Source organism: Vigna unguiculata, chromosome 9, assembly GCF_037176805.1.
Source record: "Vigna unguiculata cultivar grain cowpea cultivar isolate G323 ecotype 2 chromosome 9, ASM3717680v1, whole genome shotgun sequence".
NCBI classification, from domain to species: Eukaryota; Viridiplantae; Streptophyta; class Magnoliopsida; order Fabales; family Fabaceae; genus Vigna; species Vigna unguiculata.
Genome location: NC_140800.1, coordinates 1,562,570 through 1,588,693, shown reverse-complemented (window position 1 = coordinate 1,588,693; position 26,124 = coordinate 1,562,570). Strand labels below are relative to the sequence as shown.

The following is a 26,124-nucleotide window of genomic DNA, read 5'->3' as shown; positions in this document are numbered from 1 at the left end:
TTTAGTTTAATTTTATATATACCTTAAAATCAAAGTTCATACACAAAGCACCACAATTATAAAATAATAATTCAAGACAATTTAAATCAATATGATATAATGGACTTATTAGTCAAATAGATTAGTTGCTCACTTTTTTTTAGTATCATAAAATATATAAAATATAATTATAAATAAATCAGAATTGTTAAATATTTTACATTATAAAAATTAGTGAAAAATAAAATCAAAATTCTGATATAGTATCACTGATGTATCATATAAATGTCATCTACTCCAATGACTTGCAAACAAGATTATCAAATTCAACAAATTGATATGAATTCTACTTAAAGTTTAAGATTAAATTATTAATACACATTCTAAGACAATCTTAGAAGAAACAATAAATTTCAAGTCGTATAGACAAATTAATAGACTAAATTATGTAATTAGACTCTTCTAACTAGAATCTCAAATGCTTATCATATGTGTAAAATAACTTTTGTCAATCAAGACTTAAAAAGTTAATTTTAACATATATTTCTATTCATAGCTTGTTTTATCCTCTTAGAGAAATCATAGTTAAAACATTATGTTTAAATACAATTATTGTATTATAGAGCTAAGATTAAATGACTTATAAGTGTATACAAGTGGAGTCATAAACTGTAAATAATTGAGTGGTTAATGAATTTGTTAAGAAAACTTAATAATTTGGTTTAAATTTTTGACACACAAATGTGTTATTTTTTTTTTTTAAAGTTGAGCAAATAATTGCCAAACAAAAGTGTTAAAATATTATATATTAAATATAAATAAATAGCTTGAGATGCTCCTTAACAACTTTTGTGTGATTTTTCCCTTGGTCGATTCTTCAATATGAACGATGGATGTTGTCACTAATAATAATAACAAAATAACGGTTATTTTTTTAAAATATATTTTTAATATAATAAACGTGAAAGTTTTAATTTTCATTACAAATCTATTGTGTGTTTAAAGTATGGAGTTTGATATTCAATGTACAACACCAAATAAAATGTGGTAATGCAACTATACAACAAGTAATTGTCAATGATATTTATCAACTATGTGATATTTATTATAAAGACCCTTTGACATATCGATAATTTAGGCATAATGTTACCATTAAAAATAAGAGTAAACTCCATAATGACATATTTGTACAAGGACTTAATCTAAGGTGTTTGTACATAAAAAAACATCTTAAATTATCGACTTGTTATTAGTTTTAAATATTTTTAAATACATAAAAAATTAAGTATAAAAAAAATACTTTCAAAACGAAATTAGTGATTTTCATGACTAAAACTAATTAATAAAATTTCAACAGCTTCCTCACTTCACCACTTTGCTCACTAGCCGCCGCTCCACGCTCACAATGCAAGCCCTTCACCGTTTTGCATTCGCCACGCGCCGCGTCGCCGCGTCGCTGAGTCACGACAGCCTTCTTCCCCCAACATCTTCTAGAATCATCTCCTTCTCGACCGATTCGCGCGACGGAGGAGGAGGCGCCTTCGACGCGGAATGGCATACAACCACGTCGTGGTCGACGGGGATCGCCGGTGAGCACTTCAACGGTGAACCCTCGCCTTCCAAGTCGGCGGTTCTGTCGGAGCTGCAGGACACGGAGGATAAGGTGCGCGAGCTGGAGGCGGCGAACCGCCGAGGTAAGGCGTACGTGGACAGCTGGGGGAGACGCTTGACGGAGACTAGCGTGCTGATGAAGCAGATTCAGGAGCCCGGCGCCCGAGGCTCGTATCTCAAGGACTCCGAGAAGGCGGAGATGTACCGATTGCACAAGAAGAATCCCGAGGTCTACACTGTGGAGAAACTCGCTAAAGATTACAGGATCATGCGGCAGAGGGTTCACGCCATTCTATGGCTCAAGGAGATCGAGGAAGAGGAGGAGAAGAAACTCGGTCACCCTCTCGATGATTCCATCGAGCTCTTGCTCGATACTTTCCCCGAGTCGGTGTTTCAGTTTCTTAGGGTTTAGGGTTTAAGATTTGTGTGGTGTTAGGAATTGTGATTTGTTTTTTTGGTGGTTGCAGGTTTTTTAATTCGCATGATAGGGAGTTTCATGTTGCGTCTCTTCCGTATAAGCCGGACTTCAAGGTTATGCCCGAGGGGTGGGATGGCATTACCAAAGATGTGGATGAAGTGCACTACGAGATCTCCAAGAAGGAGGATGACATGCTGTATCGAGAATTTGTCGAGAAGATGAACTTCAACAAAAAGAAAGTAAGTTCTATTGGCCGTTGATCTATATTACTATGTCTTTGGGTGTCAATATGTGAATTGAAGTGACGATGTTGTGTACATTGTTTGGTATTGTTGTGGATTATTAGAAGTCTTTCATATCCTCGTCCTAGAAATGAGAAGCCGTATGGGCAATGTTTGGAGGAGCAGATCCCAAATTCTCACCAAGAGTTTTGCTCCTGTCTTGTCTTTTAAATCAAAACTAAGTTATACGATTGTTGTTTATAGATGAATGAAAATTTTGGTTGTTTTGTGAACAAAGAATAAAAGGTTTTCTGCTAGGAGTTTGGTTAGGCCATTAGCTGCCTGTTTATCACATTGCTTGTCCATGTCCGTTTTATGCTCGTTAAGGTTCACTTTTCTGTCTGATGGGCAGCCTTTTTCCCTCTTTCTTTGAACAATATAGCAATAGACTTGATCCTAGATCTTTGAATGAAGAAGTAACTAGATGGTGATTCAGAAGTAGATGATATTCCTTTTGTTTTAATTAGGGTCTTGTTTTAATTTATCTTCCTCCCACATCCTATGATAGTCCATCAAGTACGGTCAAGGTAGTGTAACACAAGATTATGGTTGGGAATGTGAAGGGCTCACAAGATCGGAATCATAATCTAGATCCTACATTCTACTTCTACAGGAACATGATATGTATACACATGCAAATAACAAATAATTAAAAACATCAGTCACGGTGTTACACTTTAAAAATACGTGATCAAACTTAAGTTCATCATAAACCATAAGAAAGAAAGCATGTCAACCAAGTCATAACTACCAAATGCCAAATTATCAAATACCAACTACCAAGTTCAAGACAAAAAACACCTAGAAGCCCAAAAGCCTAACAGTAGATGTCTAATATAAATATTTTTAAACCAACACTCAAGGGATCTTCATTACCCCGATCTCCTTTGCCAAGCATATTAATAAGAACATCCTCCACTTGTAGAGGTGGCACGACAAGAACATCATCCTCTTGCTCTCCAATTTGGGCTTGACATTCATCCATGTCTCCTGCATTCCAGTTTGGCCTTGTGCTTAGCAATCATGTATGATTTCAGATTGAGTGTTCCCAACCACACAAAACGCCTTAGGAATTCTGTCCTAGTGAAGTCACAAACTCTTGTTGGATCTTGGCAGTCAAAAGCTCTGTAGAGCCTTCAACCTAATGGTAGAAGATTATAATTGGTTATTATTCCAATTCTCTTTTTTAACTCATGCTGGTTTTTATTTATTTATAAACACAGTATGCCCAGTAGAGTGTTGCAGATGCAGGACTGATTTCAAACAGATTTATATGGTTGATTAGAATCTTTGAAAAAAAATCATTTTTTTAATTGACAATTTGTGGCTAACAAGTATGGTTGCGTTGACTAGATTTGTGCAAAAGAAATGATGGAACTTGAAGAAATCTTAACAGATAAATTTTGGACAATACATTATTTATGAATTATTTAGTAATAATATAAGAAAAGAAACATTTTGTTCTCTTTTATTAGGTATTGTTTCAGATATGTTTTTTGTAAGCACTTGGACAGACTTTTTCTTTCAGTGGAGGTGGTTAAGGAGTAACGTGTTATAAACTTCTAAAAACTTCTAAACCATGGCCGTTGCTTTCCTGGTACTACTATGAAAGGCAATATGTTGTTTTGGGCACATTAAAAAATCTAACCTGTCAAGTATTTGTAAACTTGACATTTTTAATTTTGCCTTTTTGTATTTGCTTGTTATCTTGATAGTTAATATACACTTTAGCACTGTTAGTGGAAATCATTTCTCACTTGTCTCTTTTAATTTGTTATTGGCATGTATGATCTGATAGTTGATGAAATGGTCATATCACAATATTTATATATATGGATAGTTAAGTGATGGAGCATTTCATACAGGTTACAAGACCCATTGATGTAAGAGGGATGCTTGTAGAAATAACTGATATTTGTCCTTACACTTTCATTAATATTGTTTGTGGAGCGTGGTGGACTGTATATAGTCTCCCTCTCTGTATTTGTAGCGGAGTTATTTATTTATTTTCTAATTAAATAAATGTGTAATTTATAAAAATAAAAATCTAGTTTTTGAGGAGAAAAATTAGTTTTAAACTAGTTCATTAAAAATCCAAAGCCAGTTTTAGGGTTTGGTATAGTTTTGGTTTGAATTTTTAGAAAATCCAAACCATGACCACCCCAAGGTAATGGAGAGATTGATGGGGATGTCACTGGATTGAATATAGTGGATTAAGTGGCCAAGTGCTTGAGGTGTAATTTGTGAGTGCTAGGTGCTTCCAATGATGCTTTACGGTTGCAAATTGTTGGGCCGTGAAATTCTAACAGTAACAAATAAATAGTTTACCAGAGATTAAAATGCTAAGGATGAGTGCACATCTAAGAAAAGATAAAAATTGGATCATAAATATTGGAAGCAGTGTTAATACTGGCATAAGGCCAAAATTTCACCTATACAAACACACCATTGCTGCCTATGATGTCGCCATAGCGGACCTTCCTTCACAAATTTCCTATGGCAGAGATGATGAAATATTATATAAAATGAAAGATGGTGACTAGATGAAGACCCGTAAAAACATCAGGAGAAACTATTATAAGCTGAAATTTCTTTAAATGGTCTTATACTTAAACAGCTCTCTTCGGATCCATATTCAGCCTCTTGTCTTTTCCATGTGCTTCTAGTGTGATTTTTGTCTGTGGATATCATCAAATAATGTGACTTTGATTGTGTGTAGATGGCTGGAGAAGTCAAATGCCACAAGTACAGTCGAAGACGTCCTTCAGATGGATGGACTTTTACAGTAGAGAAATTGGGATCCAGGGGAAAACGTGGAGGTGGTGGAGGCTGGAAATTTGCAAGCATAGCAGATGGATCAAGCCGACCACTGAATGAGATGGAGAAAATGTATGTGAGGCGAGAGACTCCACGCCCGCGACGCAGGATCCTTCCCTGATCACGCTTATGAGTTTCTGAATTTTTTGTTAGCTGTTAAAATTAGATTCTGTAACCAATGCATTCAATCGTTTGGGATGTGTGTAGTGTTAATTTGTTGTCTCTTTTCTTTTTCTTTCAATGAGTTGGCTTATATTTTAATAAGCTGAGCCAATGGTGATGCTTATAATGCATTCTCCTTTGATCGCACGTGCATGGTTATGTGGAGAATGAAGATCCTTTTTGTTGTGAAGAAAAAAGGTACCCCTAATTTAAATTCATGAAATCAGAATATTTACTTAATTTTTCGCATGTTTACTCGATTGAGGAAAATAGAACTATATGATCTCTTGGATTTGTCTTATGGATTTAAGGCTTGTGCAGACAATGATATCTTTTTTAGTGTAAAGCAATTTTTTGGGGTTTCGTTGTCAGAATGTATCCCAAAATTACATTTTCTTAATGACCTTAAACAGCCAATGATTTTTTTCTTCTCTTTTTTGTTAACTATCTCAAATGTTTTTGTTTTAAAGTATTGTAAAAAGCAATTCAAATTGGGGATGGCAATATGGCTCATGTAAGTTTCAAATTTATGTTTATTTTCATATTCTATACTCAATTGGTATGAAACTTGTGTAGCATCTCTGTCTTTGTGAAATAATGAGTATATTTGTCATAATTTTTAAAATAAAAAGTGAGTGAACTTTTGGAGTGAAATTCCTAACGGGATTTGAAAATTATACTTATTAAGTTTATTTTCATGAATGTATTTTAACAAATTTTTTTCTATTTTAAAATTGTAAAACATGTTTTGATAGGTTAACATTTAATCATATTATTATTACAGTAAATTAAAGAGATTAAATGTAATGTTTGACGGGAGAGAATAAAATAATGACTTTCAAAATTAAGAGATTAAGATAACGATATTAAAAAAATTGAGAGATTAAGACTTATAGAAAGATTGTTAAAGGATTTAAAATAGTCTAAAAAAATGTTGACACAATAAAAATGATTTTTGTAAACTGATAAAAATTCAAAACAAAATTTTATCTAAAACTAAATATGGTTATCAGATCATATTCATGATTCAACAACTCGCCTTGATTTTTGTTAATCTTTGAACAAATTTGATACGTGTATCAAAATAAAATAAAAATCGTGTTCTTATAAGATGGAAATTCACTCATAGGATTTGTTCTGATTTTATCTTAATTAAGAGGAAATTGTTATGATAAAAATTGATATTAGTGAGATAATTAATAATAAGTATGAATTTAAATCATATTAAAATAAAAACGAAGTTGAGAATCCATCTTGAAAATTGATATAAATAAAAGATTGTAATTGATAAGATATATAATAAGAATTAGTTTTCACCACTAGAGAAAATAAAGACTTAACCTACTCTATTGAAATTTATGCTAATAATACCTTTATTTCTTACAATAGTGAGCATCCCTAATTCTTTTTCTTTTATTTTTTGTATAAGTGATAAAAAAAAATAACATTATTCTATTTTATTGAAAATAAAAAGAAAAGGACACAGATGGGCCTCGGCCCGCGAGGGAGAAAATATGGCCCAAAATTTATGAGCAGCTCAAGCTTCTTTCTTGAATACCTTCACTGTTTTCTTCTGAATCAAATGAAACACTTGAACTGAAAACTTCTTCATCCCAGGACCTCCAAACAACACAGCCACAATCCACGCCCAATGGGTGGTGAAGCTCAAGTTACAGTCTTTGCCGACACAAACTTAGGCACTCACATTGCCTTCAATGCCCCTCCTGACATTACAGCCGCATCTCTTAAAAGTAAGTCCACAGCACTTAAAAAGCTGAAAAAAGACTTTTTTTTTTTCCTCTACCCTTCAGATTCTCTGTTTAAATATTTAACCCATTTGAAGATTTTGCTATTCGGCTGTGGTATTTCACTTGCAAGTTGCAACCTTTTCTGCCATGCATCGCTTTGTTTGATATGAATTGTTGCTGTAACGATAACTTTGAGGAGGAGGTTCTGTCTTATGAGTTGTCTATTCCTTCGGCATGTTTTATGATGGCAATGCTGATCTTTTTACAAGGGTTTAGATAATTTTTTTTTTTAATCTTGTTACCTTTCATTTATTGCTTCAAATATCCCTTTTTGTCTCAATCTCAAGCATGTTAGGGTATCTATTGTGGAGTTTGTTGTAATGAAACTTGTCTCAATCTCCATTTTAGTCAAAATCCGTTTATTCTCTCTACCATCATGGCTTACCGCTAGTTTCCAATTGAATTTGAGAATCAAAGATGAAGCTTATGGCGAAAGCTCAGCATTTTTAATGTGTGGACTAGTTAGCTTTGATATTACCGCCGCTACATGATGATTGTTATATTATAGCCCATATATGGTATTAATTTAACTCATCAGTGAAACCGTGTAATCAATTTCAGCATTTTTGCATAAATGTATAGCATATTGAATTGAATTTGTTTTGAACTTCAATGTTGAGATCTCTGTCTCGAGGTTCAAGATGAGTGTACTACTACTATCATTCTCTTTTTCCTCAGCTGAAGTTTAAGAAAGCTAAAAGCATTTGACCCGTCTAGAGAGAACTGTATAATTTTTTTGGATATTCCAAATTAGTTGACGTTTAAATGCAGACTTCCTTGTAATCTATGATGCATGGATACGTAAATGGTACTTTGATATACTAAATGCAGACTTCCTTGTAATCTGTGATGCATGGATACATACATGATACTTTGATATACTGAGTTTGAAGATAATAAGATACGATGTGATGTGATATATGTATATTGAAAAATGTGCAATTTTTTTTAAAAGCATTATAAATATATGATTTCTATTATGTGAATCAAATTAAAATCAAATATATTAAATGTTGTCAAAATAGAAATTCTAAATTATTATCATAAAAGTGTTACTGTATTATAGATTAGAAATTTTATTAATAAGTATTGATAAAGTATTTTATAATATCGGACACAGATATGTATTTGACAAGGTTACGTTACATAAATTGAAGTATCTGTGGTGCATCTTTGTTTGTAATGAATATTTTGCTTGTCAAGACAGAGTTCTTTAGTTTTGTGTTTTTTCCTATGTGATGGTCTGTTCTTTCTTCATAAAGGTGGGGGTTTCACGGGGCATGTTCAAAATCTAGTTTTCTGTGAGTTTGAGTCTTCCATTAAATGCTTTGTCTCCAATTCTGGTTAGTCTTTTTTTGGATAAATTAATGTTCTGGAGTACTGTTGATTTGACCATTGCCATCATTCATAAAATAAAAAGGCATTGATGAAATTGTAGTTCAACATGGTGTATGTTAGGTGTTGACATGAGAGATAATTGATGCAATGATTGTTCTGCAGGAGACTTTGAGAAAGCACACCTCAGTTGTTTACCAGATATTGGAGAGATTCAAGTCAATGGATTAATGGTAAGTACTTTACTTTCTGTTTCAGTATCTATGTATCCTTTTATGAATTTTGTAACATTAAGCTTGTACTCAATAAGTTACTTCATATTCTCCCAGGTGAAGCGAAAATCACTCTTCTACAACCTCCCTGATTCCTTTCCTATAAAGTTTGCTTTCCCTGCCATGCTAGGAACATGGTTTCTTCATGTGGAAGTTAAGCACTTAAAACGCTTGTGTACTCCTTGTTCACCCTGTGATGAAGATGCTCTATCAAAACATAAGAACTTAATGATCTGCAAAGGTGATAATGCAAGATGTAACAGTGAGGAAAAGAAAACGAAAGGGTTCCAACCCGGTGCATGTTTAGTGGAAGAGCATGAAATCACTAATATTGTTTCAAAGAAGCCAGAGAAAAATGAAATTTCTCATGAAAATCAAGATCAAAATGCAGCCACTGGAATGTCAGAAGGAAATCCCTGCATGTTTGTAGACAAACCTACTAGTATGGCTAAGAGTTCATACGTTATGCCAGAGGAGAATAAACTTGAAAATCTGGTTGAGTTGCATCCTAACTCGATGCAAAGCAGTCACAGTAAGATGTCAACACAATTGATATCAGTCACAGGTATAATCAATAAGTATTTTACAAGTTTCAATGGCATTGACAATTTTAGCAGCTCTTCAATCTCAGATCTTACCTCCAGAGCTGTCCATAGTGAGATTGAAGTTCATTCAAAGGCCAGAAAACGTGGTTGCTTGAAGATACAGAGAAATTCCTTGCCACGTTTCGCTCCCAAAACATGTCCACGTGTCTTGCATACTCCATTGGTTTCCAAAAAATCAGGAAGCAAAAACAGAAAATTGAAACCTGGTAAACGTCCTTTATCAGGGAGCAAAGGTAGAAAATCGAGAATGGGGACACGTCTTCTTTCAGCTTCACGGAATCTTGGGGTTTCTATCACCAAACATGATCCTACAATTCCTTTCCGAATATTGAAAGATAGCAAACTACTGCAGGGAAAATCTCAAATGAAGGGTTCAATATTTTCTATCTCTGGCAGTGATGATGATTGAGTTGTAGACTGTAACAGATCTTTAAATATAAATGGTTTTGAATATCATACTTCTGATTTAGCACTATCATGAGTGAAATTATAGGCACAATGTTGTAAGTGAAACTTGATCACAAAAAGAGCAAGATGTTGTAACTAGCAGTTTTGATACTATAGAGTTAGTTCTGAAACAGCTTAGACAAATTCATTGCAGACCATCTACCAGAAACCAGGGAACAATATTACAGAAAATAGCAAAAGAACAATCCGAACTTAAACATAGGAATGAACAAAGAAAAATTACATAGAAAACAAGTGTGGTTTAATTCAGTTTATTTGTTCTGTAAATTTCCATGTTAAGATGACAAAAATTACTTCAAACAATTATTTAACTTTCTTACTTTATCAGATTCCTTTAATATAATATTTCTTTTCCTTTTATCTTTTTTTTTTTTCTCTTTTACTTTATCCTTTATAAAGTTTACTTCCTTCAGACTTCAAATGCTTCAAGCAATCCCTTCCCTACCTTGCACACTCTTTATTAATAATTTTGTTTCTGTTCTGTGTCATTTTCCTTTAGTAATTTTGTTTTTTGCTTTATTCTGTGTCGTGTTCCTTTATATACATTGTTTTTTCAGTTTTTTTATGATCAATTGTTTGAAATACCTGAATTTTAATGTTTTATCATTATTAAAATAATATTATTTAAATAAAAGTAACTATTATTTTTAAACATTTTTTTCATTTTAAAATATAGCTAAAATATTTATATTTTTAACTAATAAAGTTCAACTTTAAAGAAAATTTTAATCTAAAATTAGAAAAGCAGAAAAATAATTTTTACATATTTATTTAGCTTTCAACTTTTAAGTCAAATAAGCCCTACACATTTATATCAATACTATTTGTTTTGAAATATTTATCATAAATAGATATTTAATTTACATTTTATTATTTCTATGGTTTGAATTGTAGTCAGCTTCAAAATTATACATTAGTTTAAAAGGTATGTTCATTTAATATGTTTAGATAAATTTATTCAAAAGTCTTATTTAAAAGAAGGAAAATGAATTAAGATAGGATGTAGAAGGTGTGTGTGGTGGAAATTGTCAAAGTAGTATAACATATTTCGATTAGAAAATTATATTTAAAATTTAAAAGAAAACTGCAACCGATAATTTATTAACATTGTAGTGGAATTAAAAATAAGTTTGCATATATATTCCCATTTTAATATTTCCATTGTATTTTTACATTGTGGTTTATCATGCTTAATAACTACCTTGGGCATGCATTAGTATATTTTAGTAATGACAAACCTTAAACATGCCACAACAAGGTACTTAATAAAAAATTCTTCACTATGATGATTTGTTTTTGTAATTATCAAACTAAAGATATATTTGAACTCATTTTAAAATATTGTTTATGAAATTTTGTCATGAATGATCAAGATTAGATATATTTAAAATAAACCATTTTGTATTTTTTATAAAATAGTGTATTTTAACCTCTCAACAATATATTTTTTAATGGTTTTTGTCCTTAAATTAATTTTTAGACTTTTTTTTTTTCAGTTTGTTGGCTACAAAGAATCTACACATTTATATAATTTCTTTTCAAAATTTTGGCACTAAATATGCTTAATAATAAGATAAAAAAGAAACTTTGGGTTACTCACCGTCCATTGGTTCTTTGATAAACCTATGTAGTAAAAAAACCTGACTAATGGCAAGTCCTGAGGAAGAACTGGATTAATAATATCTTCTCTTCCGATCATTTTTTTTTTCATCTACAAAATTCTCACTTGAAATGATAATTAAATTGTGTGTAACATGTTAGAATCTCTCTTCTTCGGTGGTTAGTTTGAGTAGAAATTCCCATTTGCCATTATTTTGGTTAAACTTGAAAGTGTTGATAACATGTGAGTGTGGTTGGATTGGGTGGCTGACTTTGGTGAAGTGAGTGTGGAAAAAGTTAGTGGATGAGTGAGTGAAGAAGAAGAAGAGGAAGAAGTAGAAGAGCCAGTTGATTGATTGGTTGATTCAATCCATTGGACTGTGATGAGGAAACTGAGATGGGTAATGGATGGAGGAGGGTTTTGGGATTTGGACATTTCAACTCCTCAAACCCTTGATGGCTTGGCCTGTGCCGTCCCAGGGGACCCTCTTCCCTTGGGTCTCTCACGAGGCACAAGGCTTTCCAGACCAACACAACTCGAATTCATGCACCGTTTCATGAATGCCCCTCTCATTCCCTCCTACGCCAAACCTCATGGCCTCTCCCTCCACCGTCTTATCTCCCTCCCCTTTTCTGATAATTGGTATGCCAACTCAATTCTCCACCAAAGTTTCAATCTTTTCTGCATTTCGCCCCTTTTCGTTTCTTGGCGTGTTAGATTTTTTTTTCTTTCTGTGTTTAATATACTCCACTTTTGTTGCTTCTTAGATTATATGGTATTGCTGTTATCAAAATGATTGATTAATTCAGTGATTGTTTTCATTAGTTTAACAATTGGTTGTGTCAATTATTGCTTGTGTGGAGTGTAGATTGTATGGGTTTTAATATTGTGAAAAAGACATTGGTGGAAGGGATCTCTTAGTATATAATAATATCTCTGAAGATTTGGTCTTTATTGAGGCTGTGTGATCCATGTATCCCATTTTACCTTGTGGGACATTTGTGTGAATTCTGGTAACTGATATTCAGTGTGAGAGTTTTGCAGGGTTTTATTTTTACTGGGTCAGTTCAATTTGCAGAGGTTTGTTTCCTCTGTTAAGAGCAGTGAGGAGAAGCCAAAGGGGGTTTCCTCTTGGTTAAAAACCTTTGGGAGACATTTGCAGCAGAAGTCCTTGTATGCCTTGGGTTTCTCTTCAGAGTTTCAGTTGGGGGCAAATGATACATTGCTTTTTGGCTTAGATGCTTATGATGATGCCGAAAAGCCTCGTGGGAAATTTGCCTTTCACCATACGGTAAGCATTTGAATGCATCGCCTTGCGCATCCCAAAGATAAATTCTTTTATTCTCAGTTGATCATAACGTTGATCCGGTTTACATCAACAATCTACTTTCTTTTGTTCTATAGTAACTTTCTGACATGAAATTGAACTAGATTTTGGTCTTTTTACTCATACAAAATTTTATTGGTGTGTGTTTGTAGTTTCCAGATCATGATCTAACAGTGGAGGCAGTTTCTCCTGGTCTTTTTGTTGATAATAACACTGGTAATTACTGGGATGTTCCATTTTCAACTGCAGTTGATCTTGCTTCTGTGACTACCAGCGATTCTTCCACCGCTTATCGTTTGTCGGCACGCTACACTTCTGGGTCACCCAAGCAGTTTCAAAATATTCATAACCATGATGATAGAGTACCACCTTCTCTACTTCCTGGCTTGGCCTTCAAAAGCGCCTTTTCTTACAGGAAGAAAGTTGATATTTGGAGAAGTGAAGCTCCAAAGTTGAAATTGGTGCAACCGTATGATGTGTTTCTTTCAAATCCTCACGTGTCTGCCTCAGGGATTATTGGTAAATTTTCTTCTTGTTTGTAACGTATTTTGCTGACACATGTTCTTAGCGAAGAAGTGAGGAAACTGTTAGACATTTTCTTAACATTTCACATGCATGTCATTGTTATCACTAGATGGAAATGATTTGAGAGCCTCTGGGGTGTATATATTACTTAAGATAGTGTGTACAATGAGGGTAACTCGTGTAACAACTTATCAAATACATTGGTAATGATCACATCACAAAGATCTTTGATCTGGCGCATTGCCTTGTTACTTGAAGCTGTGGATGGTTTTAGAGTATGCTTATTGTTTCCTTGAATTCTTTAATGAGAAGGTGCTGCTTCAACCGCCGCATTTGGGGATAATTCAGCAAGAGCACAAATAGAAGATGGTAGTCCAGGATATTTTCTCCAGGTTTCTGGAGTAAAGTCTTTCTTTGTAGCAGATATGTTTGCAACCGTTTCATTCACGGCTCAACTTGGAAACTTCCAGAGGCCTTTTCTAGATCTTACCCGATTTCAGGCCCGGTTGGATTTCTCTTCTGGTTTCAAATTTCTTTCAGCTGCAACTGGTCTAACTCAAGATCTTCTCAATTCTCAAAAGCCCAGCTTGGAAGCTGTTCAAGCGATTTTACCCAATGCTACAGTATCACTTCAGCAGCAGGTACCTCCCAATCAGTTATTTCACAAATTTGTATGATTTCAGTGTTTTAAAACTTCTTCTGATTAGTGAGCTTTATCTGGAAAAGACATTTTGGCACTGTTGGAATAAACTTTTCTATAAACGCTTGTAAGAGAAAATAGTAAAAAGGTAAAATGGATTGAACTTCTTCAATAAGCTAAAGTCAACTATTTACCTCATGTTTTGAAGATGTTAAATGAAAAAAACATTTATAAAAGTTCAACTGCTTGAGTTGATTTTAACTTATGGGAGAAGTTTAACTCATTCATTTTGGCGATTCTATCCATGTTTTTTCCGATCTCATGATTCTAATCATGCACTGCAAACTGTTCAAGCATTTGGTCCGTAATGCTGCTGTAATGTTAACCAAAACACCTTATATCTTGCAGATTGTTGGTCCTGTCAGTTTTAGAGTTGATTCTGGAATTAAAGTTGATCTGAAGAACCCTGATTGGCCTATTCATGCACAGGAACCTGTATTTGCTTTGGAATATGCATTGCAAGTACTTGGTTCAGCAAAAGCAGTTGCATGGTATTGCCCCAAACGCCAAGAGTTTATGGCAGAACTTCGTTTCTTTGAAACATAAACAATAGCCCAATAGGCACTATAGAAATATCTATTCCTTAAATTGCAAAAGCTAGTTGGTAAAAGGTCCATTAGTTTTCATTCTACCCTATGGCTTGTCAATAGGTTTGTGTTTTACTACCTCTATTGCAATTGTAGTTATTGAAGAAGAGAACTATCAAATTTCATTGAATTCCGGGATTATCAATGCAAACATTTTGTACCACAAATTCTTTGCAAACCTTATGCGAAACTCTTCTTTTTTCTACTCTTCCCGGGCATAAAATTCAGCTGAGATTGATCTCAACGTGAGCATAATTATTGAAAGTTTTCAATTTCATTTATAATGTGAAATCAAGATGAAACTGTTTGTATTTCAATGTGTCAATAAAGTTGACATCAAACTTATACGGGAAACCACAATAAACTAAACAAGTGTACCTTTAACTACTTTGTGACGTCGCCTTAGCGTTCAACAAACCAAAACACGAGTCTTCAAATAGACGTGAGCAAGAAGCATTGGTCGTGGTCGTCGTAATTTGTTTGTGGCCAGAGGGCACATTAATCAGACACATGGTGTGCATTGTTGCACGTAACGTGCATCACATCAAATGTTCAAACAAACATTTGGTTACTTGTTATTGGCAATCGGTTCGTGATTATCGGTGAGATAGGGACACATTTTGGATATAACTTAAAGTTGGAACAGGAAAATCTCATTACCACAATATACCATTTTCTCAAATTGCGAATCTTTTATATCGCTTTAAAAATAAAAAATAAAATAAATTTAAGCGAAAATTAATTTATTTACTAAACTATGTTAAAATATGGTGATGATGAAAATAATCCAAGAAGTTTATTCATTAAAGAAAAATTGAAACCGCATTTGGCTGATGCAGGAGAGTGAGCACATCTTTGAATGCCACGTCAAGCAAGTAGATGTTACTTTCTTTCCATCACTTCTCTCATCTTCTTTCCATTTCTTTCCAAGATTTGGAACAAAACAAAGTTTGTGACTGCAACTTCTTCCTCATAAGGCATTGAATTGGACTCACACCATTCAATTTTCATAGAGAGAGAGAGTTATGACGTCAAGTACCCAAGCCTACGGTGAACCATGGTACTGGGACAACCGCTACACCAACGAACCTGGTCCCTTCGATTGGTATCAAAAGTACATCACTTTGGCTCCCATCATCAACCTCTATGTCCCTCCTACCCAACGCATCCTCATCGTTGGTTGTGGCAACTCAGGCACGTTTTCTTCACGTTGTTCTTTTTATCTTTTTGTCTTTTATTCAGATCTCATTCATGGGTACATGCCTCTTTCTTTGGATTCAAGAAAAATTACATTTCTTTGAAATAAAAAAACGATTTTGTGGTGTTTGCAGCCTTCAGCGAAGGCATGGTGGTTGATGGCGGTTACACAGATATTGTCAACATTGATATATCTGCGGTGGTTATTGAAGCTATGAAAAGCAAATACCAAGATATTCCCCAATTGAAATGTATCCTTTCTGCTTTGTGATTTATCTGTGTCAAGTCTACAAGTTAATGTTATGGAACCGAACAAGAGTTTTGTCATTACATTATATATTAATTTTGAGTTAGTTTTTGAGAATGTGGAGAAATTCATAGATTTTAACAAAGATGGCAATGTGAGTGTGATGTATCCTTCATAATTGGACAGATATGAAAATGGATGTGAGAAACATGAGTGATTTTGAATCAGAGTCTTTTGATGCTGCTATTGACAAAGGTGTGCTTGCTGTGTAATTTTAGTTTTGTTTTTTTTATCTGTCTTTATTATAATAAGTTCATATTGGACAATGGATTGTGCTACTGATACTGTTTGGTTTTGCTTTTTCAGGGACTCTTGACTCTATCTTGGTGAGTGTAGCGATGGTTCATTGAGATGCAAGTATGTTTGACAAGTCTTATAGTTTGGTGTTTACGTGTTCTTGTTTGTAGTGTGGAAATAATTCAAGACAAAATGCAACAAAAATGCTGGAGGAGATTTGGAGGTAGAATAAAACCATGAACAAAAGTCTATAATTGTTTTACAGCTTCTGTTTTATTTAGGATTTTTTTTATTCTTGATCTGTTCACCATTATTGAAGCAGTTGATGACACACTATAGGGTCCTCAAGGATAAAGGAGTTTATGTTCTGGTAATTGCACCTCTTTATTTAAGCATCAATCTGCATTCAGATTTACTCTCCAATCCAATGGATAGAATGTGCCTTTGCATTAGGCTTCAATGGTTGTAAAATCTGCAGGTCACATATGGATCTCCACTGTATCGCTTACGTTTGCTACGGGAATCATGCTCATGGACAATAAAACTCCATGTCATAGGTTGCATTCAATCTTTATGTCATTGTCATCTTCCATTCCAAGTTAAACACTTTCTGTTCTGTTTGGACAATTTTCTAAATAAGCACTTACAGGAGAAAAAACAATGAGAAAATAAGATGAATTAGACTTATGCCTTTAAGTTAAAATCAATTTTAGAGTCAAGACACCACTTTTAACTCAAAATCTCAATGAACTGAGTTTATAGGTTTTTCTCTTATATGGTGTTTAACTTTGTTATTTTTATCCAATATGAAACTTAGACTCAGACTTGATCATTCTAACATAAGTTTTGAACTTCTAGATAGATTAATTTTAACATATTTGAAGTGTTCATTTCATTTTACCTTTTTATTTTTAGCCTTGTGCATTAAAGTTGGAGTGCAAACTAAACCCTAGACTTTGGTATATGCAGAGAAACTTGCTTCAGAAGAGAAATCTGAGCAACCAGTTTGGGAGCTTACAAAACCTGTTCCCCTGAATGATGATGGAACCTCTGTGGAGGAAGCTCTAGGAAAGAATCCTGATGTCCATTACATATACATTTGCACTAAGGTAATCAATATTTCATGATCAAATACATGTCACATGTAATTCAGATTTCTGATTCAAATTGACTGCATCCCTTGTCCATTTTGGATTAACCATTTTTGTTATAATGCTTCTGCCAGGAAATTTCTGCTAACTCAAACACAAAAGCATGATTGGGGTTTTTAGAGAAGGAGGCATGCATTTTCACTCTCTACAAATTCATGTTGCTACTTTTTTACTGTAGTTGATCTTAGAGTTTGTAATGTTTACTTCAGATATTCTGATTTCTCAGTGTGATTTCAAGACAATAATTTCTTTAATTTTAAATTTGATTGATTCCATGGCTCTTCTCTTAACTCAACCATTGATATAGGGTAGTGTTAATATGTATTCTTCTAAATTCTCTTACATTTAAATGTTGTGTATTATATTTTAAGCTTTTCACCATTATGCCTTTCTCTTATGTGTGTGATTTTTGAGTTTTAAGGAATCCTGATGTTCAACACACACACACACACACACATATATATATATATATATATATATATATATATATATATATACACGTAAGAGAATAAGAAATTTATTAATTTGAAAATGAAAAATAAATAAGAAAAATATAGACACATGTGCATGAAAAGAAAATACTTAAAGATATTTTCAATTCATTGTACAATCTTCATATGCATTTTGAAGTGTATGAACTTCTTAATTTGTTTCTTAGATGCACTTCAAACCTCAAATTTCAGATTTTCATATCCTTTCGAAGATAATTTTTTAGCTGACAGGAAAATTTATGTAACGTCCATAAATATGTAAGTTTTAGCTAGTTTGTACAGTTACTTTTCAAGTAATAATTTTTTTTCCCATGGTTTTCTTTGTCCAGTTGCAAATTTATTAATTAGCATATTTATTTTAAAAAAATATATAAGAACTATATTTTCAATAGAAGTTGTTTATTTTGTATTTTTAAACAAAAAATATTTTATTAGTATTTACAAGATATTTGACGTACTTTTAGAATAGGAAAAATACTTTTTTAATGTCACACTCAAACAAATTAATACTTACTTTTAATATAATTATAACCAAATATTAATTTTAATTTGCTTTTATAAAGCAACGACTTGGAATATCTAATTTTTCAGATTTTAACATTTAAAAAAAATCTTAAAAAGCCTTTTGAAATATTATTTTCCCAAATATATATTTTTTTAAATTATTTTTCTAAATGGACCTATTTGATTTTTTTTTTGTTTTTCTAAAATGAAGAGGAGAAAAAAAATTAAAATTAAAATTATGGAAAAGTAATTTAAAATATTATGTTTAAATTTAATTACAGAATAGTTTATGATTCTTTTAATATAACTTAAAATCATTATCAATAATAACAATGATATTAATACTTTAAAATTTAAAATTTATCTTTTATTTTTCATTATTTTTACAAAATCATCGTAATAATAGTTTTTTTTTCTAAATTATATTATAAAATCAGTATTTATGAATTTTTTAAATAATTTATTTTTTAATTAAATATAATATAACATTATTTCTTCAAATGGACGAACATAAAATTCTTAATTGATTTTTCTATGTTCAATATTGGAAATTCTTTTAGAATTTTTCTAAAGAGCCTATTTAAAAAAATATCCTAAATATCATAAAATTTTTATTCAAAATTCCAAATCGAATACTATTTCCTTCTTTATTATATTAGGATTTTACTATTTTGCAGTTTGTTTATTATTATAAAAAGAAAAGAAAAAAAAGAAGAGAAGAGTAATACATAGGATCTTCACCGTTCAATTCCACTCTACAGGTCAATGGACTACCCACCACGTTTTCCAATGCTCACGGCAAAATATGGCATGAAAGCCAAATTGTAAAGAAAAATAGACATTCAACCTAAATAATAAACAAAGTATTATCCTTAACTTTTTCAAAACACAGATATCTTTTGAAAATCCAACATATGATTTCTAAAAAATTACAATCAGAGTAAAAGTTTGTGTTTTCATTTATTTAATAATTATTATTTTATCATAGTGAAAAAAATATTTGTTATTATATATAATTCCTAAATAATAATAATAATAAAAAAAACAAATATTCTTGCTTTTTATGGTGTAGTATGAACTGAGTCATATTTATTGGGTAGAAAGCCATATTTTCAAAATTAGAAAAGAGAAAAAAAAATGTAATTTGAGTTTAGTTTCCTTAAAACACAGTTATATAACCATGTCCTCCGATGAAAATTGGTCAAACATGTCTAAAAGTCTGAAATTATGGAAAAAACCAAAACCCTTAATTGCCGTTAACAAATCATCATTTTAATTTCAATTTAAAAAAAAAAATTCTATCAAGTGATTCATTAAAAAACAGAAAAAACACGAATATTTCAATGCCAAATATATTAATGTTCAATTTTAAATATATACTAAGATAAATTTGGTCAATTATTACATTTTGTAGTCTGGTCTTTAAAAAAGTCTCGGACATTTGGATAAAGGAAGAAAAATACAAATAAATTTTAACCTTGACTTTTTGTGTTACATGAGATTTTTTGGGTGACCACTTTAAAATAAAGTGAAAAATTAAGTAAAATAAGTGCTTGCTTCTTTTCTACTTTTTTTTTTTTTTTTTCTATCAAAGAAACAAACAAGGCTTAAGCAAAAGTTCGATTGTTCCGGCTATCTATCGGGTGGGGCGAGTTTCAGGTGGGTCCAAGCAAACGGTTGGGAAGATGGTGGCCTGATCTTGGACCTCATTCACAACACCTCTCACTCGTTCATTCCTTTTTACACTCAGAGAAAGAGAAAAAATAGATTGTGATGGAAGAAGAAGAAGAGCAAAAGGTTATGGAAAAGGGGTGCAAGGAAACTCCTGTTCGAGTTTATGCTGATGGGATTTATGATCTCTTTCACTTCGGCCATGCCCGTTCTCTTGAGCAAGCTAAGAAACTGTAATTCATACTCTTTACTTCATTTTTTATTTGGAAAGGACACGTTTTTATGACTTGTAGTTGTACACCATGTTTTATTTCTTTTGGGTTGGTTGGTGCATGTTCATGGACTAAACTTCACTTCACTCTACTAACCCCCAGTTTGGTTAATTTTCCCACTTCAAAACGGGGTTTTGTGTGTTTTGCTGAGGCAGTCTCTTTTTCTTTTGTTTTTTCTATTTTTAAACATAGTTGTTGTTTGAGGGAGAATGTTCATGCTGCTTAAATCCATTTGTTTTTTCTTAATTGAAGGTTTCCAAACACTTATCTCCTTGTTGGATGCTGCAATGATGAGATCACCCATAAGTATAAGGGCAAAACTGTTATGACTGAGAAAGAACGCTATGAGTCTCTTCGCCACTGCAGGTTTTGTTCGCTTTTCTCTTTCGGGTTTGAATTTTGACTCGTTTTTGCATGTGTTCCGACTTTACTGTACTCTTGCTTTGAAAACTTTTTTCTTATCAAAGAATTATGGGCAAATTATACATATACTGTAAAGGGTGTCAACCAATAAAAAATTGTTAAATATGACAATTTTGTTGGATTTCTCAATACCTATCTTAAAAATCATGTTTACTATGATTTTTCTAATTTGTTGATGTTCTTTACACTGTCAGTGAAAAGATTATACACTTATGAATTATATTTGCATAAGATCAGGTTTTGGTAGTATATAGTTTGATGGCATGCGTTGCTGTTGAAACTTACCTGCCCTTTCTTTCATTACCCTTTTCTGGGAAACTGATTGTATGGTTTCCGACTAAGATACTTTTGTTGACTATTTTTCAGAGTAGTCTAATGAATTTTGAGATTGGAGCTGTAAAAGTATGTATACAATGTTATAGTTTTGATTTGAGAGTATAGACGTGATTGTGCTAATTTGTAGTGTCCAAGTTCTTTGGTGCTTGTGTTAGAGATTTTACATTGACTAAAAATATGAGCAATTTATAATATTTAACTGGGTTTAAACCTCATCTTGTAAGTTCATTTTATGAGGTTGAGTAAAACTTACTTTCTTAAGATGGTATTAGAGTCTATCTCAGCAAATTCAGCCTGAGGAGATGTTGGAGATCTTACTTAATTAGAGGTATGATTAAGTTATACTATATAAATGGGTGCATAACTTCCTTTATAAGCATGTTTTGTAAGGTTGAGTTGAGCTTAAGGCCCACTTTTATAAAACTTTGTAGCTGCAGAAATGAATGATAATCTTTTTTATCTTACTGCTGAGGTTTTTCTGAGTTAGCTACATCCTGTAGCTGATTTCAGAAGCTAAGTTTTTACTGTGTTGCTCTGACCAAATTATTGGCTTTCATTTCATCACCCTTATTTTATTTGTATATGGTGGTGGTTCTGTGGTATTGTTTCATCAGGATATGCTTTGGAGGATGGATTTTACTTCCAATACATTTTACTTTGAGAATCATTTGCTTATCCACGATAAGCTCCGTGTTCTTTTTTCCAGCGTCTCCTAAAATCCAACTAGTTGTTGAAATCTTAAAAAAATAAAAATTGACTTGATTCCATTTGTTTGTCTCACTTATAAATTGCCTTTGAATTCCTGATTACATTATATTTGACCTTTGCATTATGAATCCTATTAATTGCTTACCCTATATATTAGTGTGTGAAGCATTTGAATTGTACTTGCTCCAGGTGGGTTGATGAAGTTATTCCAGATGCGCCATGGGTAATCACCAAGGAGTTCCTTGACAAGCATCAAATTGACTATGTGGCACATGATAGTCTTCCGTAAGGTTAACCAGCCCCAGGCTACACTTTACTTTTGTGTTCGATCTAGGTGTAAAACTTGTGACTTCTTCATAAATATGTTGCCAAATTTGAAATATCTTTGTATTAGAATTTATTATTGTTACATTGTTGTTGATATTATTATCATTACCATCATCATTATTGTTGTTGTTATTATTATTATTATTATTATTATTATTATTATTATTATTTTCACTTGGCTGTCTTGTGATGCTTCTGTTCTATCCGTGTGATACTGTTCTGCTTGCATTGCAACACTTGAGTATATTCTGACTGGTACCATTTTCTTCAAGTTCTTCTCATATATATTATCACTTCCTTTTTCTATTATCATAGTTATGCTGATGCAAGTGGAGCTGGAAAGGATGTGTATGAATATGTAAGTTCAAGTGATAGAACTATATTCTAATTACGTTTCCATTAATTGAATGTCATTTCTTCCTGTGGCTGTTGTTTGGCAGCATTCACATCTATTTCTCATAGCATTCAGTTCTTTATGCCTTTTTTATGCCTTTTTTTCATCTCAAAAAATATATGCTGATTGGCCTACAGCTGGTTGCGGACATTTAACCATGTTATTCTTTATCAAATTATGACTACTTGTAACCATCTCAAACTTTTCTTCTGCAATTCATGATCTTATGCCTTTTAATTTCTTATGTAGGTTAAGTCTGTTGGAAAATTTAAGGAAACAAAGAGGACTGACGGAATTTCTACTTCTGATATTATAATGAGAATTATCAAAGATTATAATCAATATGTAATGCGTAATTTGGACCGTGGTTACACAAGAAAGGAACTAGGTGTCAGCTATGTCAAGGTTTGTTCTTTTTGGTTAGCATCTTTGTTTTGCCTTCTTTCAAATTCTTCATGTTTTAGTATTCAGTTTCATCATTGGTTTGCTTCATTGCTTAGTGGGGAACTTATATTTGTTACGCAATCTCTTATTCACAGGAGAAGAGGTTGAGAATGAATATGGGACTTAAAAAATTGCAGGAGAGAGTGAAGAAACAACAAGAGAAAGTGGGAAAAAAGGTAACATTAGATCATGAAATATCCTACTAGATCTTAGCACTTGCATTAGTAACTGTTTGCACACAAGTCTTTGAGTGAGATTGCCATCTTCCATAAAAGGTTACTTGCTTCTTAATTTCGTTTTGCTTTTATCTTTGTATAACAGTTAGTTAATTTTAAATCTTTCTATGTTTGATCATTTCCCCGCCCTCTAATTCAATGTATGAAGAAGTTTAAGACTCAAAAATAAGTTGTAAAGACACAACGGAAACATTATAAACTACCTTTTTGAATTCGGATTGTGGTTGGTGTCAAATTGAAGGAACTCTCTAAGGAAGTACTAGTGATTTCTTCATTATCTTGATTTAGTTCTCCTTTTATAATGTTGAAATGATATTCTAGGAAATCTTGTGCGAAACATCTGTTGTCCTTAGTAATAGATATGTAAAAGAAAGGGAGACCAAATTCACCAATGTTCTCTTAAACTAAAGCATTTTGTAAACATAAATTTCTTTAAATTAGTAGTAGACATGCCATTATTTTCTCACTTTACACATCTCTTCAGTTTAGAGGTTTTAAATCTCATTAGACCACAGCAATCTACTATACACATTATTGTCATTTTTTTTTTCTTTCCCTTGCTGAAGGGACAGTAAAATGTGTCAAATTGTTGCAAGAATTATAATCCTTATTCTTTATATTACTAGAATCTGAGTTTGAGTCTAGCTTTACAAAATCGATTTGTGAGGACAAGATTGTTCTCTCACTATATATTATTTTGGAGTTGATATAGGACTTGAACAGTGCTGAATATGTGTCTTTTCCTATTGAATATACTGGTGATGACTAATTTGTTGAACTTTGCAGATTCAAACGGTGGGAAAAATTGCTGGAATGCACCCTAATGAATGGGTTGAAAATGCAGATCGATTGGTAGCTGGGTTTCTTGAGATGTTTGAAGAAGGTTGCCATAAAATGGTAGATTCCTTTTACCTCTCCAAAAGATTGCTTACCATAATAACAAATGACTAGTGTTTGCATGTGACACTGTTCCCTACTTAAATATTGCATTGATCTTCGGATGTGTAATGTACTAATTTGGTTAGTTTTCTGATATCCCAGGGAACAGCAATCAGAGACAGAATACAAGAACAATTGAGGGCACAACAGCTGAAATCTCTTCTTTATGATGAGTGGGATGATGATGATTCATTCTATGATGGTGAATACTACTCCGACTAAAGTTGCAAATAAACTTGTGTGTTTATTGATTAAGGATCATTCCTGTGTATAACTAAGCTACCCTTTCTGTAAGGAGAATTACTAGAAGGATACTGGATTGTCATGCGTGCAAGATGGTTTTGTACATTATTTTCCTTTGTACATAGTTTGATTTGATTATATTTTCTTGTTAAAAGAGAAGGTAACTTTTACAGTACTGATGGGTCAGACCTTTCTTCTTTACTCTCTTTTTTCTGTTGCTATCCTAAGGGTTTCTTCACAAGGAAGGAAATCACTTGTGTTTCTTCTTAGGGAATTAACATCTATTAAAAGTATTAGTTTCTGAATGAGGTATATGGTTTGTTCTTTGTGTAAGGTATGGGTAGTAGTTCTCCCATATCTTACTCGCTAGATAAATATATAAATATCCGTTCCGTACATGTATTTATATTCATCAGGTATTCGTTATTCAGGTATTCGCATAATTTTTTAATATCTACGGATATTCACGGATAAACGTGGATATTTACAAAAAATATAAATAAATATTTAATAACATATTTTAATCGTAAACTCAAATAAAATACAATATATAACATTTATAAATTTCAAATAAAGTTCAAATAATTCATTTAAATAACGTTGAATGACAATTTATAAAGAAATGAATTTTTTTAAAAATCAATTGATAAAAAAATAACTCATTTAACATTAATGTTAATATTTTAATCATGTTTTTTTATTTTTTATTTCATTTAAATTAGAGTATAGTGGATACAGGTATCCACGGGTACAGATACTATGATACCTGTATCTGTTCTGTTAACATGCGAATAATAAAAATATTTGTACCCGTTATCTGTGACTATTCATTTATAATATCTATTTTTTACCTATTGCGGGTTTTATCTGCGGATACCCACATATACAAATTTTTTTGACATTCCAGTTATGAAATCATAAATTTGATAGCAAGAAATTAAGATTTGATGAAGTTGTCTTGGTATTGCAAGTTAATTAAAGAAGTTTATAAATGCTTAGCTTTATCTATATATTAATACTTAAAAGAAATTATTTATAAAATATATATAAATGTCAGATTCTTGATGAAATAAAAATGTATGGGTTTGTTAATTCCAATCTTTAATATTAATTTTAGCTAATTACAAGTAAATTAAGTTATCAACAAAATTTTAAACATAAAAAGTACATTTTTTTTTATGAAGAAGAATGTCTGGTTAAACTTAAAAGTATTTATAAATAAACACTTATTAGAATAATCACTTATTTGAGAATCGGGTAATAAGCTGTTTTCATAAATATTACTTATAAATAAATCACTCTTGTTAAAAGTGCTTATTTTTAAGTTTAATCAAACTCACCCAATTTGTTTAAATTATTATTAAACATCTCAGTGTTGTTATTTAGTTTAGTTTCCTTCTCCTCTTTTTATTTCTTTCATGGATCATCATCATCCAAAGCAATTCAATTTTAAACAATTATACTTATATTGTGATATCGAATACGAATATTCTCTAATACTTATCTCTTAGTCCATAATTATTGGTTAGACTACTTGATTGGGTTGGACTTTATCCTTTATCGAGCGTTTTAAAATAAAATTTATGAAATAATTTTATTTATTTCTAATATCGTTGAATACATAATTTTCATTTTTGTATCATTTTAGAACAGTCGTGAAACTCTTTCAAAAATGAAGTATTGAAGCAATGAGGGCACGTGTTGTATTTAACATAATTAAGTTGTAAATTATAGTTTTCTTGTAAAGGC

General features: G+C 32.1%; 5 protein-coding genes across 7 annotated transcripts; all 5 read left to right on the top strand.

Moving 5' to 3' along the window:
- The first annotated feature begins 1,331 nt into the window (after positions 1 to 1,331).
- GCD1 (ribosomal protein L20) lies at positions 1,332 to 5,508 on the top strand. Its single transcript, XM_028049239.2, has 3 exons — positions 1,332 to 1,974; positions 2,058 to 2,247; positions 5,009 to 5,508. Exons 1-3 carry the CDS (start codon positions 1,385 to 1,387, stop codon positions 5,225 to 5,227), a joined length of 999 nt encoding a protein of 332 aa, XP_027905040.1. The 5' UTR covers positions 1,332 to 1,384; the 3' UTR covers positions 5,228 to 5,508.
- A 1,342-nt stretch (positions 5,509 to 6,850) lies between these two features.
- On the top strand, positions 6,851 to 10,072 carry LOC114162722 (uncharacterized). 3 transcript variants are annotated; one of them, XM_028046683.2, is made up of 3 exons: positions 6,851 to 7,019; positions 8,577 to 8,644; positions 8,741 to 10,072. In XM_028046683.2, the coding sequence occupies exons 1-3, from the start codon at positions 6,920 to 6,922 to the stop codon at positions 9,695 to 9,697; spliced, it is 1,125 nt and encodes a 374-aa protein (XP_027902484.2). In that variant the 5' UTR covers positions 6,851 to 6,919; the 3' UTR covers positions 9,698 to 10,072. The 3 variants fall into 3 exon arrangements, with proteins under 3 accessions (XP_027902484.2, XP_027902485.2, XP_085522491.1); XM_028046684.2 differs by lacking the exon at positions 6,851 to 7,019 and adding an exon at positions 7,061 to 7,218; XM_085666365.1 differs by lacking the exon at positions 6,851 to 7,019 and adding an exon at positions 7,268 to 7,286.
- Positions 10,073 to 11,458: 1,386 nt separating this feature from the next.
- PDE320 (pigment defective 320) lies at positions 11,459 to 14,700 on the top strand. The gene is made up of 5 exons (XM_028049309.2): positions 11,459 to 11,998; positions 12,401 to 12,647; positions 12,836 to 13,202; positions 13,521 to 13,849; positions 14,257 to 14,700. The coding sequence occupies exons 1-5, from the start codon at positions 11,739 to 11,741 to the stop codon at positions 14,452 to 14,454; spliced, it is 1,401 nt and encodes a 466-aa protein (XP_027905110.2). The 5' UTR covers positions 11,459 to 11,738; the 3' UTR covers positions 14,455 to 14,700.
- A 678-nt stretch (positions 14,701 to 15,378) lies between these two features.
- Positions 15,379 to 17,662, top strand: LOC114162712 (S-adenosyl-L-methionine-dependent methyltransferases superfamily protein). Its single transcript, XM_028046672.2, has 9 exons — positions 15,379 to 15,689; positions 15,827 to 15,943; positions 16,126 to 16,194; positions 16,306 to 16,325; positions 16,407 to 16,459; positions 16,576 to 16,606; positions 16,715 to 16,793; positions 17,206 to 17,345; positions 17,462 to 17,662. The coding sequence occupies exons 1-9, from the start codon at positions 15,521 to 15,523 to the stop codon at positions 17,492 to 17,494; spliced, it is 711 nt and encodes a 236-aa protein (XP_027902473.2). The 5' UTR covers positions 15,379 to 15,520; the 3' UTR covers positions 17,495 to 17,662.
- Positions 17,663 to 19,965: 2,303 nt separating this feature from the next.
- Positions 19,966 to 24,550, top strand: LOC114164591 (choline-phosphate cytidylyltransferase 1-like). The gene is made up of 8 exons (XM_028049317.2): positions 19,966 to 20,286; positions 20,578 to 20,691; positions 21,982 to 22,077; positions 22,435 to 22,477; positions 22,763 to 22,918; positions 23,053 to 23,133; positions 23,980 to 24,090; positions 24,235 to 24,550. The coding sequence occupies exons 1-8, from the start codon at positions 20,156 to 20,158 to the stop codon at positions 24,352 to 24,354; spliced, it is 852 nt and encodes a 283-aa protein (XP_027905118.1). The 5' UTR covers positions 19,966 to 20,155; the 3' UTR covers positions 24,355 to 24,550.
- Positions 24,551 to 26,124: the final 1,574 nt, after the last annotated feature.